This window comes from Vicugna pacos, chromosome 1 (assembly GCF_048564905.1).
Source record: "Vicugna pacos chromosome 1, VicPac4, whole genome shotgun sequence".
In the NCBI taxonomy this organism is placed as follows: Eukaryota; Metazoa; Chordata; class Mammalia; order Artiodactyla; family Camelidae; genus Vicugna; species Vicugna pacos.
This window is the reverse complement of record NC_132987.1, coordinates 59,530,600-59,550,227: the sequence shown is the minus strand read 5'-3', so window position 1 is coordinate 59,550,227 and position 19,628 is coordinate 59,530,600. Positions and strand designations below refer to the sequence as shown.

The window sequence follows — 19,628 nt, the reverse complement described above, 5'->3', positions numbered from 1 at the left end:
CCAACAACCCCTGATGGTTGTGTAACCTGAATGAACAATAAGACTTTGTTGTTTTTAAGTCACTAAGGTTTTAGGTTTGTTACTCAGCACAACTGCATCTATGCTGATTGATACAGTGTGTCTGGCTTTCTCACTCCATGACAAGCATTATGCAGTGGGGACTGGGTGTTTCTCTCCACCATTGGGTCTTCAGTATCTCGTGTACTTCTGGCTCAGAGGAGGCGCTGATGCTTATGGGGCATGTGTATGAATAAATCAAACCTGAGTTTTGAATCCTACCTCCATCCTTGCAATTTCTCAGACTTGGCTTCCATCATTATTCCTCTTCCAAAATTTAGACCGCACCCCCTATTAAACCCCCTATCAGACCCAGCTTTCTAGCTTCAGGGTAAGTAAGTAGTTTTCCTGTACATCCCCAAATGAGAAAGAAATGGAAACCAGACTCAGCTGGGTCACAGGCAAAGCTGAATGAGGGTCCATTTGACTTAATTCTGAACATGTCCATTAGAAGGTTATTGCTTCTGAAGATCAGGAGAGGTAATCTGGTCATCACTGATATAGTTCTGTATTTTTATGTAGCCATTTGATACCGTATTGGCATCACTCTTGCTTTTCACTTGCTACTGTTTTTGTCCTTCAAGAATGAGCCATCTAAAATGATCACTCCTTTTGTAAATTAACAACTAGCTTTCATTCCCTGTCGTAGCTGTGAGAGGCAGCTAGGTGGGGCTAATGAGACACTCCTTTGAGTCTTGCCAATAAGCCCTCATTGGCAGAAACCACGAGTTTTTAAACTAGCCTAAGACCTAAAAGTAGAAAAGGGCAAAACTTATTAGATGGGAAAAGTATATTGGTAATGTGGGTACATGCACCTGCCCAGAACCCTGTTTATTGACTGCCAAGTAAGTACCAGACCACACGCTAAGTAACCTGGTGTGTATTTTCTTATTTTATCCCCGTAGCCACCCAACAAACTTTTAGCTGTTATTCCCCAATTCCATTTAAGGAAACTGAAGCCCAGAGTGCTTAATTATGATGGTCCTGGATGAGTCGGACTTGAATCCAGGTGTAACTCATGTTCATTCTGTTCAAAATAGCTGAGTAAACTTTGGCAAAGCTCACCAATTTTTAGAACTTTAGTTTTAATTTTTAAGAAAGAAAACAATGAAAGATTCGAGAGGCTTTTCCCCCCCGCAACCTGACTTTTGGATTATTAGTAAAGGATTTTATAAAGATATGCTGACACTATTCCATATTACCTTCAAAATCCCGTGGTTATGGTTGATGAAGTATTCAAGTTGACTGAACCAGACGATGCGCTCAGTAAGCAGCCGCCTTCTGACCCCAAGGTCTGTGTTAGCCAAGCTATAAGGAAACCTTGGCCACAGGGGCTCATGGACGCTATTGACTGTGACAGCGTCTTTCTTTTAAGGACCCTCTTTGCCAGTTACTATGCCAAGTGCTATTGACTGTGACAGCGTCTTTCTTTTAAGGACCCTCTTTGCCAGTTACTCTGCCAAGTGCTTTATGTTGTTATCTCATTAAAGTGGGACGATGAATACAGCCCACTGCGGTTATAGGTATAGAAAGTGCAAAGGTAAGAATTCAGATCAGGACCCCGCACAGGGGTGTGTGGGTTGTTGGTTTTACAGGGCACTTGTTCTGAGGGCACAAGAAAGGGCTGGGGTCCAGCCCGCCCTCTGCTTGCCAGGCTGCACGGCGGCAGCCACCAGAGGAGGCGTCCCTGGGCTCGCTTCAGTCTGGGTGTGGCTGCGGGAGAGGATACTCCCTTTGTTTCCCTTCATATCACACGTTTTGTATGCCTTACATGTGCTTAGAGATGTTAGGTAGATTATCAGCTCTGGGGAATAGGTGTTTGGCTAATCCAGTTTTATAGATGGTGGAGAAAGGGAAGACTATACGGGGAAAATGAGCTAAGCCTCTACTATGTGCTTAGACATTTCATATCAACCCTATTAGTGCAGTTTTATGGCTTTATTTGTTCCTTTTAAATAGATGAGGAATTGGACGCTTAGGTTAAATTAACTTGTCAGGCTGACAAGTAGGAAATGACAAACCCAAGAGTCAAACCTAAGACTGTCTTCCTCCGACTTCAATGTCCTTGCATACAATATTAGTGTCAAAATGAGGAACAATCAAGGAAGACTTCTTGGAGGAGGCATCTTTTGAATCATTCCTAGTACTATATATATTTGGTCCATAGGTCATTCCCATAACATGGATTGATCAGTTCTCTAAAAGGTTTAAATCAAATTACATGCAGCTGTCTCAGAAGTTATGCCAAGTAAAACAGATTCTGACTTATAAAACATATTATGTGATAATATTAGTGATCACTAAGCAGATTATTGAAAAGCTGGGAAGCTCCTCTGGTGCCTTACTTCTGTATTTTCTGTGTCTTAGAGTGTTTATTTGAGAATATAAATAGCTTCTTGTGAGACAGATCAGGTGCATTCCTCCTTCCGAAAAATGTGGATGATCAGGCATGTTCTGCTTGCCTGTCCAAGGTCACACTAAAGCTTTGACCAACAGAAGTGCAAAGCTGGCACTGGGCCTTGAGACCTCAGCTACTTCCCTTCCCAGCCATCCTGCATTCGTGTCAGGTCAGGTCGTTGTCAGACAGATCACAGTATGCACGTGCCATCCTGACCTTCACAACGATTGTGGGAATAAGACAATGTTGTTCGTCTGTCACTAGGGCTGTGTGACCTTGACTGAGTTAGTCCTCCATTCTGAACTTCAGTTTTTCACCTGTCAAGTCAGGAACTTCTATGGATGATTTTTGGCTGTGAATGAAGAAAATGTGAAAACTCTCCCCAAATGGAAGTCATTATAAATCCCATAGATTGGTGACTTTGTTAGAGGAAGGTGGTCGCACCTACTTCTCAGAATGTTGCTCAGAATATTGAGTAAGCTTAACAAAAATAGTTGAAGCATAAATCAATATTTTTATAGGAAGGTTTTATATTGTTTATTAGCAACCAAAGAGACTGCTACCCTAGGGAATGTATCAGAATCACAGAAGGGCTTTGTCAAAACCATCCCATTTGGTACCCGTCCTACCATTAAGAATCACTGCCATGATGAGGCAGTGTTACTGGCATGCCACGTGAGTTGAAGTGAAAAAGATAACACTTTTTTACAAAACAATGAATATTATTGAGATATTCAGGTCAATTTTATCTACATAGAAATCTTTTTTATATACACAGTCAAAGACGTAGAAAGAGATACAATTTATTCTGCAGCTTTAATTACAAGACATTAAAGTTCTACCTCTTTGATAATCTTTATTGCTTCAACAGTGTTAAGAGTTCTTTTTTTTTTTTTTAAGGAATCTATCCAAGTGCTAATTTCACTTATCTGCTTAGTATTTATTACACCCTACTTGAATACTCATATATGTACTCGAGTAAAGCTGTGAAGGTGAGAAAAGACAAATGATACTTAGTTCTTGGGCTCTGGTGTTACTCGTGGGGCCTTATATGTTTGAGTGATGGAGGTTAGTAATTTGAATTCAGCAGAATGTGATACAGTTTTATTCACTAGGAGATAAGGAAGTCAGGGACAGAGTTACTTGACATTCTAAAGACAATCAGCAAAGAACTGATTGTGGATGGATGACCTGGAAGTCAATCCTTAAACTGCGGCCCCAGTACCGATCTAAAATAGTAATATTAAGGTCTTAAGTAGAAACTATGCAATAAACTGAAATCAAAGAATCAGTTCCAAGAGAGGCAGCCAGGAGGCAGTTTTACTTTGTGTTTTTAAGAGCAATCATATGCCAGTGCTTCCCTGAAAAGAAGAGACCCACCCAAGGGAATGAGCTGTATTTCTCCATCCCTCCTTTTCTCTGCCGCTGACAAGCTCGGTGGTATGTGTTCAGTCTTTCTTTTGTTCCCACTCATGGTTTTGGATAATTTGCTAATAGCTTAACAGCCGGAGACACTTGCTATCACAAAAATATCCTGTAATTATACAAAAATCCTTGGATCGGTTCAGAGATGGCACTTGTTGGAACCGATGCCTACAGCCCAAGTGTACAGTTGAATTTTTTTTTTCCGTCTCAGCCCCTGGCTGTGTTTTAGTTGCCTGGCAACCCATCTGTGATGCTAGCTGATGTCAGCTGATTTTCACTTAAACTTAGCCCAGGAAAGTTTTGAAGGAGGGCATTTGGGTTTGTATCATGCTGGGGAAGGCTCCAATTTGTGCTACCAAATAACTTGTAAAACTGCAGGCTAATGGGCTTAGGCAGGCTGAATGTAACTGTGGAGGTCTCAGGGGATCAGCTTCCGGAACAATGTGGCCCCAGGGACTTTGTTTCTTAACTCCTAGGAGCTTAGCAAATGAGCCTCAGCCACATTCTCTCTACTGCTCTGCCCTTTTTAAAAAAGGAATAAAAATTGTCCAACATGACCCTAACTCCTGAACATTAGAATTTAGCCAAATACTTGGTATGGCTCTTTTGAAAGAAGGGCCAAGTTTTTAGGTGCATAAGCAGCAATTGGGAGGAAAGAGGACTATTCTAGTGTATATACCAGTAAGCAAAAACACGCTAAAACTTCTTCTTTAATCCAGCAGAGAGCAGAAGGGAATTTTAGCTTTTTTTCTCACCCATCACTCTCCAAACAAAATTGTGGGAATCCAAGGCAAAGTTCAGTGGCATGTTTGTAAACAGATTATCCGCAGCGCATTACTGCCTGTGTTATTCTACTTGTATAGACAGGTCCTGGCTGGTGTGCTCAGAGCCAGTTGGACAAAACAATGTATAGAGTTTTGAATTATTTATGCCTAAGAGCAGACAGTGATGTAGTGTACGTATAACAATACTACTGCTAATTGATTCAGATCTTACTGACTAATTCCAACCTAGCTTTTCACGGTTCCTCATGTATATCTGTGGCACTCCAAATGCTGGAATGAAATAGTATATGAAATAATGAGTAAATTATTTCATTATCAAATGTTTCTTTTGAAACTATCTGTACCTACATGTGAGTTTCTAAAATAGTAAAATAGTTGATTTTCACAACCTACTCTGGATTCTAAGAGTTCAATCTCATCCTTTAAAGCTGCAGCTAATACTTGGGATGGGAGTAGCTGTTACTTTGTAAAGATGAGGTTAATGCTGAAACATGATGACAACTGGGAAATGAATCTTTTGTCTTGGTGTTGATGATAATTTTTCAACTCTGGTTGCTAAGATTGGCTTTTAAAACCACTTCTAAAAGGAAAATAAATGATCCGTGCTGATTTGCAGTGAAGGCTGCTTGGGTAGTATCTTAGATTGGATTCCTCAAGAAGCAGCCCTTGAAGTAGAGTTAGGGTGTTTATTAAGGAGCTCCCCTGGGATCCGCACCTGTGGAAGGTGGTGGGGGGTGGCGGGAGCAGGATCAAGCGGATGGAGAAGTCAGGTTTCCTTGCAGGTCCAGTGTCAACCTCCGCGGACCCCACTGGGAACTCTGGGTTCAAATGACTCTTCAGAGTATCCTGAACTTAGACACTTCCTGATCAGTTGTGGGATGTGTACCTCCCACCCTAACCCAAGCCACGGGACATGACCTTGGCAGCAAGACAATCTTTATGGGGTGGTACTAACAGCATTCCTAGCAGCTGAGACAAGCAGTCCTTTACTGAAGAGGGATCTGGGTGCCCCATCACAGCACAGGGAGTGTGAGAAATAGCAAAAGATTTAAAAAAAATTTTTTTAATTGGGTACACTGGATTCTCTTTGTGATGAATCATTGACTCTTTAATGTTGGATAACTGATTGCTTTAAAAAGAAAATGATAGCTTACTATTAATGTTGTTTGGAAAACAGGATTTTAAAGAATGGAAAAGAGCACATTTTCATAAATGAGTGTTCAACTCTGAGATACAGTGGTAGCATAAACACATATGTGGTTTATTTATTTGCATTGGGATTGCCTTATGAATAGAAAACTATATTGATTGAAAGTAACTGCAGTGAACAATAGAATCATAGTTTGTGGTAGTTCCTTCTGATCTTTCAAGAAAAGTTAAATAAGCCACAGGGTGATGCTGGTAGTTTGTCAGATAATGAAGCAGAGGTAAATATATAATAAAAAGACAGGTATCAGAGAAGGTAAATTTTCATGTTATTCATGGAACAGTCATTAACGCCCCATCTTTATTAAAGTACTTCATAGTTAAGCCTATTTTTTTTTAATTTAAAAGAATCCTTTATTACACCACAGGGAATCTCAGATACATTCTAAACCTTAGTTAAGCCAATTGATTTCATCAATTTCTTCCTTTGACATTCAGTCTTAGCTTCAGTTGTGTGACTACTGGGTACAGACCCCTATGCCTGCTTAATACATATTTGAGACATGATTCTCATTCTCAAAGAGTTCACAGTATCATCAAAAATCACATCGGTTATATCACCATCCATCTCATCAGAAAAGTATACAGTTGGGGAAGATGTTAAGCTCGTGGTGCGGGAGATGAGTTTTCTACATTTTTTTTCTTGAAAGCTCCAATTTTTTTCATTAGCAGTAAAGATTTTAGTTGTTTTCGTGAAGGCAGGCTTATTTGGTTCATTTCTTAAGAAAATGTCTATCCAATACCCAAGTCTGAATGCCCACAGTTTATCAGTGTTCTTTAAGTTAGAAATGATGTTGCACGAAGGAAGCAGCTAATTTAGGGCACAACTTAAACATGATGCTTTTCTTGAAGACAGCGTTCGTATTTCAGTATGAGGCAGAAATGCTTGATGGTTACTTCTCATCTCGTCACCTAGAATGTTAGAAAGGTGGTTTGGAAGTTGAGATTCAATCAAATTAATCCAGTTTTCTTTTCCATTAAGGATGGCAGGTGAAACTGGATTATTATTCTTAATGCCAGTGCATGTCAGTAATGAAGAATCCAACGAGGGAGGAGGGTATAGCTCAGTGGTACAACGCGTGCTTAGCATGCACGCGGTCCTGGGTTCAATCCCCAGTGCCTCCATTAAATATATAAATAAATAAAGCCTAAATACCTCCCCCCGAAAAAAAAATTAAAAAAAAAAAAGAATCCAATGACTGCTAGTACAGTTTTGTGTCACTGTCTTGACTAATGCTAAGGCACCAGCAGTTTTGCCCTCCTTCACTTTTGTACCATTAAGTGTCAGCACAAGGGTCAACAAAGTGAAAAAGTCAAATAATATATTAGTATTATTATAAAAAGAGCTGTGACCTCACTGTCCCCTGAAAGTGTTTCAGTGTCCACAGCCCACATTGAGAGTCACCAGTATAGAGGAAGATTTCAGCAGGGAGAGCCTGGGGGAGGGAGGCTGCTTTGGCAAGAGAAGAGCCAGGCTGTTTATGATGGCAGCAGAGAGGGAGAACAGGAAAGGAGGGAGCCGTGTTGCACAGGTTCGTAGATAGGATGTGGCAATAGAAAGGCAAGTAAGGTTTCACTGAGGTTTTTACTGGGTGACTAAAGCCAATGCCAGTACCCGAGGTGATGACTCGGGGAAGAGGAGCCTTGGGTTATGACTGGAAATGATGCTGCTTCCACTGTGAGAGAAGAATCTGTCCTAATTCTCCCTGTTGGAAAAGGATGGGTTCTAGCACTGAGGAGAATGAACAGAGTACTGTTAGCTGGGTGTCCGCAGCAGCCGGAGCTCTGGTTTTGTAGTGAAAGTGATTCCTGGCTCTTGGAAGGTCAGCACATTCTGCATTGATACATAAAACCCCGCTATGTCTGTGCCTCCTCTAACTGTTTTCTCGCTCTGTTTCTAGGAATGGTGCAAAAGCTGGACCAAAAACTTCCAGTGGCCAATGAGTACCTGTTGCTCTCCGGAGGAGTCCGGGAAGGTGTGGTGGACCTGGACTTAGATGAGCTTAATGTCTACGCCCGAGGGACCGACTACGATATGGACTTCACCCTTCTGGTGCCAGCCCTGAAGCTGCATGACCGTAATCAGCCTGTGACGCTGGATATGCGCCACTCAGCCTTGTGCCACTCTTGGCTGAGCCTTCGGCTCTTCGATGAGGGGACGATCAGTAAATGGAAAGACTGTTGCACCATCGTAGACCACATCAATGGTGCCACCAACTACTTCTTCTCCCCGACCAAAGTGGCTGACTGGTTCTATGACTCCATCAGCATTGTCCTGTCCGAGATACAGAAGAAACCCCAGCGAGGGATGCCAAAGGTGGAAAAGGTAGAAAAGAATGGGACCATCATCTCCATCATTCTGGGTGTGGGGAGCAGTCGCATGTTGTACGATATTGTCCCTGTGGTATCTTTCAAAGGTTGGCCTGCAGTGGCCCAGAGCTGGCTCATGGAGAACCACTTTTGGGATGGGAAGATCACCGAGGAAGAGGTCATCAGTGGGTTTTACTTGGTGCCTGCTTGCTCCTACAAGGGAAAGAAGGACAATGAGTGGCGGCTGTCCTTTGCCAGGAGCGAGGTGCAGCTGAAGAAGTGCATCTCTAGCAGCCTCATGCAGGCCTACCAGGCCTGCAAAGCCATCATCATCAAACTCCTGTCCCGGCCCAAGGCTATCAGCCCCTATCACCTGCGGAGCATGATGCTCTGGGCCTGCGACAGACTTCCTGCCAACTACTTGGCCCAAGAAGACTATGCAGCCCACTTTTTGCTGGGCCTCATTGATGACCTGCAGCACTGTCTGGTCAACAAGATGTGCCCCAATTATTTCATCCCTCAGTGCAACATGTTGGAGCACCTGTCAGAGGAGACGGTCATGCTCCACGCGCGGAAGCTCTCCTCCGTCCGCTCAGACCCGGCGGAGCACCTGCGCACCGCCATCGAGCACGTCAAGGCGGCCAACCGGTTGACGCTGGAGCTCCAGAGGCGAGGGAGCACCACCAGCATCCCCTCTCCGCAGTCTGATGGAGGGGACCCCAACCAGCCCGACGACCGCTTAGCCAAAAAACTGCAGCAGCTAGTGACTGAGAACCCGGGGAAGTCCATCTCCGTCTTTATTAATCCTGATGACGTCACACGGCCCCATTTCAGAATCGATGATAAATTTTTCTGAGCATCTTTGCTGCCTTTTTCCCCCCCGGTTCTAAAACTCTCCTGTTCTGTAGTGTGGTTTGTGATGCGTTCTTTCCGTTTTTTACACATCCAGCCAGGTTTGGATCTGTTAAGAACACACTTTAAGTTTCCTGGTTCTGCAGGATGATGCAGGATCTGAAACAGAATATTACTATTTCGTATTCTGCCTCTGATTTTGTTGTTTACTTTTTTGTAGTCATTGTCACATTGTTTGTTTTAGTAGGGTTTTTTGTTTGTTTTTTAAGGAGAACTTGAGCCATAGATGACAAAGCCCATGAATTCTCTTGCTTTTTTTGTTTCATACTTTGTGCAAATTTGTTAATGGAAGTGGGGAAACAAGTCTCGTACTGATGCTTCAGGATTCTCTTATTTTTTGGGTTTTTTGGGGTTTTTTTTTTTTGTCTTCATTTCTCAAATGAGCGTTCATCATTACAGATATTTGAAAACCACCTGAATCTGGGAACTGCCTGGTACGTTAGTTGGATTTCTTCCTTTTGACCAGTGGCCAGGGTAGTTTCCCAGTCTTCGCCAAACAATGTAGACTTTGGTAATGCTACAAATTGTGTTTGGAGCAACTTCATTGAATGTAATTGTCCTCAAATCAGAACTTTGAATGGTTTGGAAGGTGTCTTCGACAACCTTCCAAATACAATTAAGGTTTCCAAATGATAGTTTTAGTGTGTGTAATTATTTGAAGCCTTATTTAAATCCTATTAAAGAACATACCATTATACTTGTTATTTGCACTAATGAAATCTTTGCCATTGTCAGAGTCCCAATGCGTGTGTTTCAGTATAAATTGACATCCACTGTTGAAATGCTGTCATTTCTTCATTTAGCCCATTTCTCTTAATCAATAGAATGATTTTTTGCATTTGTTTAGTTCTCCTTTAATTGTGGGGTCCTGTTTTGCCCTCTTTGATATTCCTGGTTCCTGTCTTACTGAGAGAAGTTTTTAAAGCTTTATACCTGCTAGCTGACTTTATCTGAAGCTGGGGAAGATATGTACTTGATAAAGTAGTTGCTTTTGTATGTACAGCTGATCCTTGAACAGGACCACTCATATATGGATTTTTCAACAAATGCATACTACAGAACTCTACAGTCTGAATACATGATGGGTTGAATGCATGGATTTGGAACCATGGATAGAGGGCCAACTGTAAAGTTATATATGGACTTTCAACCACATAGGGGTTGGTGCCCCAACCCCCACCTTGTTCAAGGGTCAACTGTATTTCTTTTGAAGCTATAGAGGTAAACTTTTTTGTAAAGTCTCTGCTTCTACTGAGGGTCTTGAGGAAAACTGGCAGGACAAATTAGTAATAATCCCCAAATAGATACCATGCCTGTTCAGAAGCAGGTTTTGCTGTGGAGTGGGAACCAGGAACTAACTGTGAGTGTCAGCCTTGGTGTAGAGGTGTCCTGTCCTCACGGATGAAATTACTCGCCAGGGTCAGGTGCTGCAGGACGTCGGCTCTCTGTCTTGGTACGGACTCATGGCCAACTGTAGTGTTTGGGAGGTCAGGGGCCTGCCGGCCTCTCCAAGGATGGCCGTGATGTCTGCAACTGGAAAGGCCAAGCAACACTTCGATTTGGCTCTTGAATGTCCAGACTCACAGGTTGGATTTTGGCCAATGGAAATTAGGCATATGCGGTCTTGGTTTTTGCATGGGAATTAATGTAATGCTTATCAGTGAAAATGAAATCATTCAACCACCTTAAGTCGAATACAAAAATGATGATAATAAAAGAAACATACTGGCCTTGGAATTTTGTTGTTGTTTTTTGTTAGTTTGTAATCTGGAAACCATTTTCTTATTTAGTAATATCAACAGTAATTTTCAGTAAATATAGCCTATGGCTTGCTGTTGTCTTTCAGGCCAGGTGATCCAGTTATTCAGCCTTTTCTCCAGTTTTCCTATTAGTATCTACCAATCCCGCGTGTAATCTGCATCCTTGACAAATGACTTCATCCCCAGCTCCAGAGATGCACCCTGATTGGTGTAGGCCAGTCAACATAACCATTTCCCTGGCCACAGTCATAAATTAGGGGTTGGGCATATAGTATCAGCTGCTCCAGTCAGGGTTATGCTCAGGATCCTAGCGTGGAATGCTGGGGCAGCAGCACGCACCCTGGATACGGAAGAGGAGGCACTAGGAATTTGCTGTGAGTACCGTAAACCAAGGGCTCTCAAGTCAGACATTGTTGAAGGTGAGCAAAAATGGGACGTAGTCTGATACCTTTTCTTGTCCGAAATGTAAGCCAGTCATTGAGTTACTGACCTTCTGACGCCCAGGAGACTGGTTAGAACAATTTCTGTTTTGAGTACAATATAAAATGCCCGAAGGCAGCAGTCATAATTTTAATATTACTTATGTCTGGGTTTTGGGGGGGTATGGGAATTTATAAGCAATAACTCAACGGGACTTCAATTCTCTGGTGGGACCTCGTTTTACATGTTTCAAGAGTAGATTATTCTGGACACTATGGCTTTCTCATCTGAAATGGAAGTTCTAAAGATGCAAGGAAAGGTTGGTTTCAGAGTGGATGGAGCCAAAGAGGACCAGGCATTTTAAAAATAAGAATATCCCTGAAATGACTAGTTATTTCAGAGAAAATGAGAGGCAGGCGTGTGTGGCTCATTTCCTTTCAGACAGAGATGTGAGGAAACAGGGACGAGGCTTCTGGAGCTACTTGAAGAGCCCTTAGTGACTTCTTTGCCAACCCCATTATAAACACAAGCACACACATGCGCACATGCACACGCACACGCACACACACTGCTTTCACATCACGAATTGGAGGTTTCTTTAAGGTGTTTTGTAACACTTCCTGGGGGGATTAAGCCCGTTGGCTAGTCACAGCTAACTGTTGGTTATTTTGGATCAGATCATTACCTTGCTGAAAATAGTTTCCTGACTTGGGACCTCAGCCTTGGGCAGGATGGCTGGGAAGGAAAATGAAGGTTGTATTTAGCAGCAGATGCTGGTTCGGGGCTTCCTGCTGCTCCAGAGCTCTGCAGTGCTTTGGAGCAGACACTGAACTCCATCCTGAAAATGTTCTCCAGAACCCTTTCCTCTGAGTGACCCAAGGGACTGCTTGTTCAGCTACTCCACTTCCCAAATGGTCATTATTGGGAATCAGGGAGAGACTTACATTCATACTCCCCATGTTCTAATCTGGAGGCTAAATCTTTTTGCCATTAACTGGAGCACTAATTACTACTTACACTAAAGGAACAGGATGGCGTCATTTCCTGGTCCTGTTACTTTATTAATATCAGGTAAATATGTATGTAGTTTTAAACTGAATCGATACAGTTAATGTTCCTCTATGAGGAAGATAGCCAATTTTTAAGTTACTTCTTAATGCTGTAATTTCAATAAGTAAACAAAAAAATGACCTAAACATTGTTTAGAATAAATATTCACCAATGGAAAGTTATTTGCAACATGTCTAGAATCCTACCTTCTGTTCATTAGCTGGAAAACTGTCTTTTTCAAGAAAACATACATTATACATGGTAGAAATCAAGCTGTAAAACTTTTAGCTATAATAATTGCATTTCTCTCTGCTCATTTTATTGTGATATCCTATCAGCAATAAGTTCAAAAGCAGCATGTTTCATAGACTGCACCATTTGCCATATGGCCCTGAACTTTTATGCTAATGTAGTGTGACCCTGGCTTTCTGAGTTTGGGTTGGTAGTTTTCAGCCCCAAGTTGGGTCCTGGCATTCATCAAACGTCAGGGAGACCATATGCCTGGATGTTTGTCGTTAAGAATAATGAAGAAATTTCAGAAAAATCTTCATCCCTCGTATAGAAGCATCATCCAAAGATCTTTAAACATGCATGTATTGGTATGGCAGCTGAAATGAAAATGTTTGCATCTCTAGACCACCTTCCCTCTCTTTTCAGGAGGAATGGGTTCACAATGCGGCTTGATAAGGGTGGGCACATTAATACTTTTTCATCTGCCATTTTCTGCTCTACCAATGAATCACCAAAGCTTAAGGGAGCTACATGTGGGTAGAAGCAAAAACATTTCTTTGAGTTTGCATCCTTATCTGTAAACACAGAATTGAGGTAGCTGTTCCCTTCCTTTCTGGCTTTCACAATCTAAGATTGCCTCTGTTTCCAAAATAATCTCAATTTTAAATCTATAAATCCATCTATTTACACACATAGAGTATTCATTTTGGCAGAATGTTACTTTTAAAAATCTTTTTAGTTGCACCAGTATACGTAGGGGTCACAGCAAACGTTTATTGAATACTTGCTAGTGCAGGTCTTGCTAGATGCTTTTACTCGTGAATCTATTTACATCTCCCAATAACTTTAAACATTTAAGGAAACCAAGATTCAGAAATCAGATAATTTGTTCAAAGTTCTGTAGACAATTAAGGGCAGAGCCAACATTGGTAACTATTTGTTTCCAAAATTAAGAACTTTTTACTATGCCACCCTGCCTCTGATATTAGTATCTACTTTTATTATTTGGGATAAATTCTATTATGTGCATTTACAGAGGACCTGCATTTAGATAAAAGGTAAGCCATAAATAACAGGACCTGGGGCAAACTTTTCTTCAGAGCTTTTTGTCAGCAGAGTAGATGGATCATATAGAGAAAGTTAATTTTCTGTCACCCACAGATCCTGGGAGAAGAGAGATGACCACTTGTGGGAAGGTTTCTGGTTGGGAGAGGGAATGGACCAAATACGAAGCAGCAGTGTCACCAGTGAAAGATTTTTGCCAATAGTGAATGTATTCAAGCTTTGGTTACAACTTCTACTTCATCAGGAGTACAGGAACTAGAGGAACAGCTTTAGAGGCACAATAAGGAAATAAATTCAGAAGGCAGATTATCCTGTAGACAACCGGTCTCGACTGTTCAACAATTAATGCCATGGTATAAAAAGAGGGAGCAGATGTTTTAGAGTTACATACTGCACAAATGCTATCCACGATCCTTCAAAGGGTACTGAGTTGAACAAACCAGCCGTAAAAAATTTTTGGAATAATTTGGGGATTTTGAGTATGGTATTAAGGAATTACTAATAAGTTTTGTCAGGTGTGTGATAATGGTATTGTGATTATATAAGAAAATATACTTAAATTATTTAAAGATGTATGCTGAAGTATTAGGGAGTGAAACAGTATCTCGGTAACTTACGTTAAAATATTGCAACAAAAAATTAAAGCAAACATGGTGAAATCCTAACAAAAATTATTTCATTTTAATTACTGAGCTCAGAAGAATGAGCAGCAGGAGACCTGTTATCTATTAGCAAAATACAACTCTTTTTTAAAGATGTAGCTAGAGAGGTATTGTCTTTGGAAAGAAAAAAATATGTAGTTAGGAACTTAGTAAACTTTAAAAATTAGCTATTAATGATAGGTAACCAACAAGTTTAATGGATCTTTCAGAAGGCATTGATGTAAAAATGAAGGACAAGTAAATAGAATATCTCGTATTTTTAGCACAGTATTTCAGTAATTTAGGGGTTTTTGTAATTTGATGGTATTTAAAAAAGTTCTGGGCATTTGTTAAAAGTTTGGCTAAACTTTTATAAAATCTTACCACTTATATTGTATAAACCTGTACAGTTATGATTAACATTTATAAATCTTTTCATAGAAATCACACTCTTAAAGCAGCTTTCATAGGTTATCAGTAAATTAAAGACTGGGATGACTTTAGTGATGATTTAAGTTATGGACCCAAGGGACAAGATGGCATTTCTTGGTTATGACTGTCTGGAAATAAACAGACGTTTGTTTCTGGTCCTTGCTTCTTCCAGCCTCAACACCAGCTATGCTTGGAGAATGGAAGCAAATATCTGTCATGATGAGCCAAGCTCTTACTTATAGGAATAAATAAATACAAAAACAACTTTCCATTACATGTGATAATAAGAATTATTAAAACTAAAGTCAAGCATTTGTTTCATCACCATGGGAGTTTCCCAGGTGAAATCTGAAATTGGCCCCTATACACAGAGGACAGGGAGATACTGAAGAAAGGGACACACAGCTCCAGATTGGTAGGTGGCAGGTTTAATAGGAAGAGAAGAATGTGTATTTGAGGCGAGGCTTGTCTTATGCGGCTGCAGAAGGAGGAGAGCTCCATGCCTGTCCCCCAGAATCTTTAAGTTTACATAGAGGCCCTAACAAGCTTCAGTCCATATTCAGTCCAGATGGTCTGGACAATGCTTCACTCTCTCAAGGCTTCATCCGTGAAATGGCTCCTAGTGTGGGAATGGTGGGCGGAGCACATACATTTCAAAGACGAGAGGAGGGATGAGGAGCCTCTGATTGCCAAGGTCCAGCTCTTGAGTCAACTGGACTCATCAATATCCTCCCATATGTCGGTAAAAAATAAATTAAAAAGAAAAAGAAAAACCCCCAATATCCTCCTGATGATCTCCTCCAGCAGACACATCAGCCCTTCTGTGGCGAAGGTACTTTCTATAATGCTTATTGAACTTTACCAAACGGCAGTCCTCTTCCCTTCTGTGGATCTTGTTTGCTTTTATCATTTGTCAGTAGAGGAGTGAGATTTGTGACCTCTAAGGACCTCTCCACGAAGACTGGTTGGCCGCAGAGGGAGAATAAACTCAGAGATAGAAGCTGGACACGAGGGAAGGATCACTGGTGGCAATTTATGGTAAACAGGGTTTGTAGACCCAGGCAGGGCCTCCAGATGAACTGAGACAGATGGACATTTGGGGCAGTGCTCCAATAAGCTAGATTTGTTGGGAAGACAAATTGCTTTTACTTATCCCATTCTCCTTCTCCTTCTCCCCTCCTCTGAACCTCCCCCTTTTAAAAATTTCACTCCAGGGTGGCATCATTGTTCTGAAAGGCCCCCAAGGCCAGTCTCGTGGTCACAGGTACAGATCTCTCTGTGCCCTCTGCACAGCTGTGTTTGTGGCATTTTTTAAAACAGTTGCTTACAAAAACATTTTTTCTTTTGGCTCAAATCGCTAAATATAGCATTGACTTGGCTAACTCACACATCAATTTTGTTTGGCTTTTTTATACAAGAATTCTATGATGGAAAAAACCATTTGGGGATTTACGTGACCAGAGGGTAAGACTAGACTGGGTATGTAATCTGCTTAAATTTGATCTCTGACGACTATGTGTTCACCTCGAGGTAGAAACCTTAGGGGCTATGTCTTCCGTCATAATCCTGTGACTCTGACAACATCAGGCCAGGACCCCCGCCGGCGAGATCCTTCCCTGCTGTCGTACTGAACTTCCAGGCATTTCGTGCTTTTCTATGATGCCACTAGTGTGGAAAGAATCACAACAAAGGTACAATAGAAAGCCCAAGAATGGTGTCCTCATCTTCGCAGTGAAGGTCCTGGACTATGTCTCTGACCTTTGGCTTTGGCTGCTTCATTTTCCACATGTTTTATCCCCAGACTTAATCATCTTTATATTGTTTGCAACACGAGCTGTGTAGAATGTAGAATGGTCCCAGGACATTACATGAAATTCCCTGTGTTCTACTTCCCACCTTCAAATATCCTACAATCTTCCGATAAACACAAAACCTCATGTTTCAGCCTCTCCTTATGCGAGTCTCTTTGACATCCCTTTTCTCCTTTCCTATTATTTGTTAGAATCTTTGTCTTCTGAATATTCCTGCCAGCCAGCCAAAAATATTTTGACAAGCATTCTGAGGTTTGTATTATGAAAATTATAGGTATTAGGGGGGTTTAAAAATAAATTTGCAGGTTATGCTTTTTCAAGCTACACATTCTCCTAATTCCGAAATACTATTATGCAAAATGCTCCCTCCGTTAAGAATCATTTATTTACAACGGAGCAGTATAGATAACACCTACGAACTCACCAAGAGCCAAAGAAAACCACTCAAAATCATTTTTCTTGTTGTTAAGTTGACTGTTGATTTTTGCTCCCAACGTCATCTTTCTTCTTTTAGGATTACCCCTCCTGTGTTTTTTATTTTTTCTAACGTTGAAATTACTCATTAGAATAGACATGGGTTGGACCATTCTGAGAAATATTTACCCATTCCCTGGAGTTTCACTTCAGCCTATATTTTCAAGTCTTTTTTAATTTTAGAAAAATTTCTTAAGATATAGTTTTAAATATTTGTTTTTGTTTTGGTTTTTTTCTTCTGAGATTCTATTAGTACCCATATTCTATTTCCTTGTTGGTCGTCCATATCTGTCATTGTCTTAAAATATTTTTTATTCTTCTTTTTTAAATTGTAGTATTTAATTATTTTATTTTGGTGGGGGTGGGGGAGGTAATTAGGTTTATGTATTTTTAGAGGAGGTACTGAGGATTGAACCCAGCACCTCCTGGATGCTAAGCACACACTCTACTGCTTGAACTATACCCTCCCCTAAAATATTTTTTCTAATGTTCTGCGTTATTTATTTTATTTCTTATCGTTTTTCATTTCCTTTGCTCTGCATTCTATGTGTCTATTCTTCCTTCTAATTTATTCTTTTTTTGAAATAATGTCAAACTTACAGAAAATTTGACAATACAATACAAAGGCATTTTCCCAGATGCTTTGAGAGTAATTTGTAGATATGATGCCTCATCCCCAACAAATGCTCGTGTGTATATCCTGCTAACAAGGAGATTTTTCTACCTTCCTGCAATAATACCACCATCAAAGTTAGGGAATTTACACTGACGTATTGTTACTACCTAATCCCCAAATTCCATTCAAATTGGGTCAACATCCCCAGCAATGCCTTTTATAGCAGAAGGATCCAGCTCAGATGCTCATGTTGTTTAATTATCACGATTCTTTAGGCTGCTTAACTGTCTAGGACCATTTCTCAGTCTTCCCTTAGCTTTTAGGGCTTTGACACTTTTGAAGGTTACAAGCTAGTTAATTTATAGGATGCCCCTCAGTTTAGACTTGTCAGTGTTTCCTGCATGTTTAGAAGTAATTTTTGCATCACTGACAGTAAAAACAAAATCGATACTGAGTTCTTAATGCATCCATCCCATGGTACATTATTTAGACTTTCCTATTACTGGCAATGTCCACTTGGCCACGTGATTACAATGTTGTATACCAGGTTTCTCTATTGTTAATTTTTTTCTCAAAGTGTTTTGTAAGGAGTTACTTTCAAACTATATAAATATCCTATTCCTCAACATATTATTACTTAATTCATTTACTTAAATTAGGATGGACATGTGGATTTTTAAATTTAATGTCTTATCATCCATTATTATCATTGTTAATTTTAATGTTCACATTGTCCCAGATTTGGCCAGTGGGGATCTCTTAAAGATGGCTTCTGGATCCTTTTGAATTCACCTACCACTTCTTTCTTTTCATGCACAATAAGATGTTCCTGGCTTATCTTGAACTTTCCCTATGGCAAGCCTGGAATTACTTATTTTTCCGAGGAATGCCAGTTCCTTTTAATAGGAAATGGTATTTAGAAACCAAGATCTGAGTTCCGGGTGTACTATCGCTACTGGTATGTTACTTCTCCCAGGCCCTCCTGGCGGAAACACAAACACTACCAAGAGACCCCTGGCAATAATTAAGAAAACAAAATTTCCTTTCTTCAAACAATTCAGCCCAAAACTACTAGATGAAGCCAAACATGGAAGGGATCCACATGAAGAATGTGTGCGTGTGCGTGTGTGTGTGTTGCATATTAGCTTGAAGAACTAATTTCTGAGAGTCTCCATTTCTGATCTGTGCTGTTCTTTCAAAGGTACAATAATTTTCTTAATGTATTTTAGTTAATTTGTGTCATTTTAGTTGTCACCTGATTTGTGGGCACGTTTTTTTCTGTTCTTATATTTTTTCTTATAATCTGTATTATATGGGGTTAAATTGTGTCCTTTGTGTTACCCATGCATCAATAAGGCCTTTTTCTGGGTTATTAGGAGTTTCCTGCTGGGTGGGAGGGATGGAGTGGATACATTTCCAGCTTCAGAGCTCAATGACTCCTCTGTTATTGCTGTAAGAAACTTACTACAGCCTTTCTGTGGCCTTGCTGGATTCAGCGACATTCTCTACCTTCAGCCCTGTGTGTTCCAGCGTCCGCGCCACAGGCCTTGCCGCCCAGTGGGTGCTCTCCACTTCAGACTGTGTTCTGCTGTTCCAGGACTTTCTGAGATCTGCTTCCTCTGAGCCTTCCCTCTTTTAATCTTCATTGTCCTGACTCTGCTCAATTTGGTATCTGTGTCCATGATTTTCCTCTAAGATAGGGCTTTATCCTTCTGGAAAAGAAGGCTTGGTAGCTATGTCTGAGATTTTCAGGGGCCCAGGCAGCCTTAGCGCTTTTTCATCACACGACTTTTGTGCTTGTTGTTGCTGTATTTACCAAAACACTGACCTTGCGAGAGCCTTTCCCTGTTGGGTATTTCTCAGCACGATCCATCCTGATTTTCCATCAGGGTGCTGTTTCTCTTCTTGGAGGTGAGCACTTGTCGGCAACTTTTCAGTTTCGGTGGCGTTTAGGATACGGTAGTGGACTTCCACCACACGACGGTCATTTCATGCAGGTCCTACTGCTAGTGATGGTTCGGTCACAGATGCTTTG

At 40.9% G+C, this 19,628-nt stretch overlaps 1 protein-coding gene across 1 annotated transcript in view; it reads left to right on the top strand.

The window, feature by feature from the left end:
- MB21D2 (Mab-21 domain containing 2) overlaps nucleotides 1-10,830 on the top strand; it is a 103,964-nt gene extending 93,134 nt beyond the window's left edge. The window contains exon 2 of the mRNA XM_006200953.4: nucleotides 7,773-10,830. Within this exon, the coding sequence (XP_006201015.1) occupies nucleotides 7,773-9,037 (1,265 nt within the window). The 3' untranslated portion in view covers nucleotides 9,038-10,830. The remainder of the gene's footprint in view (nucleotides 1-7,772) is intronic.
- The last annotated feature ends 8,798 nt before the right edge of the window (nucleotides 10,831-19,628 follow it).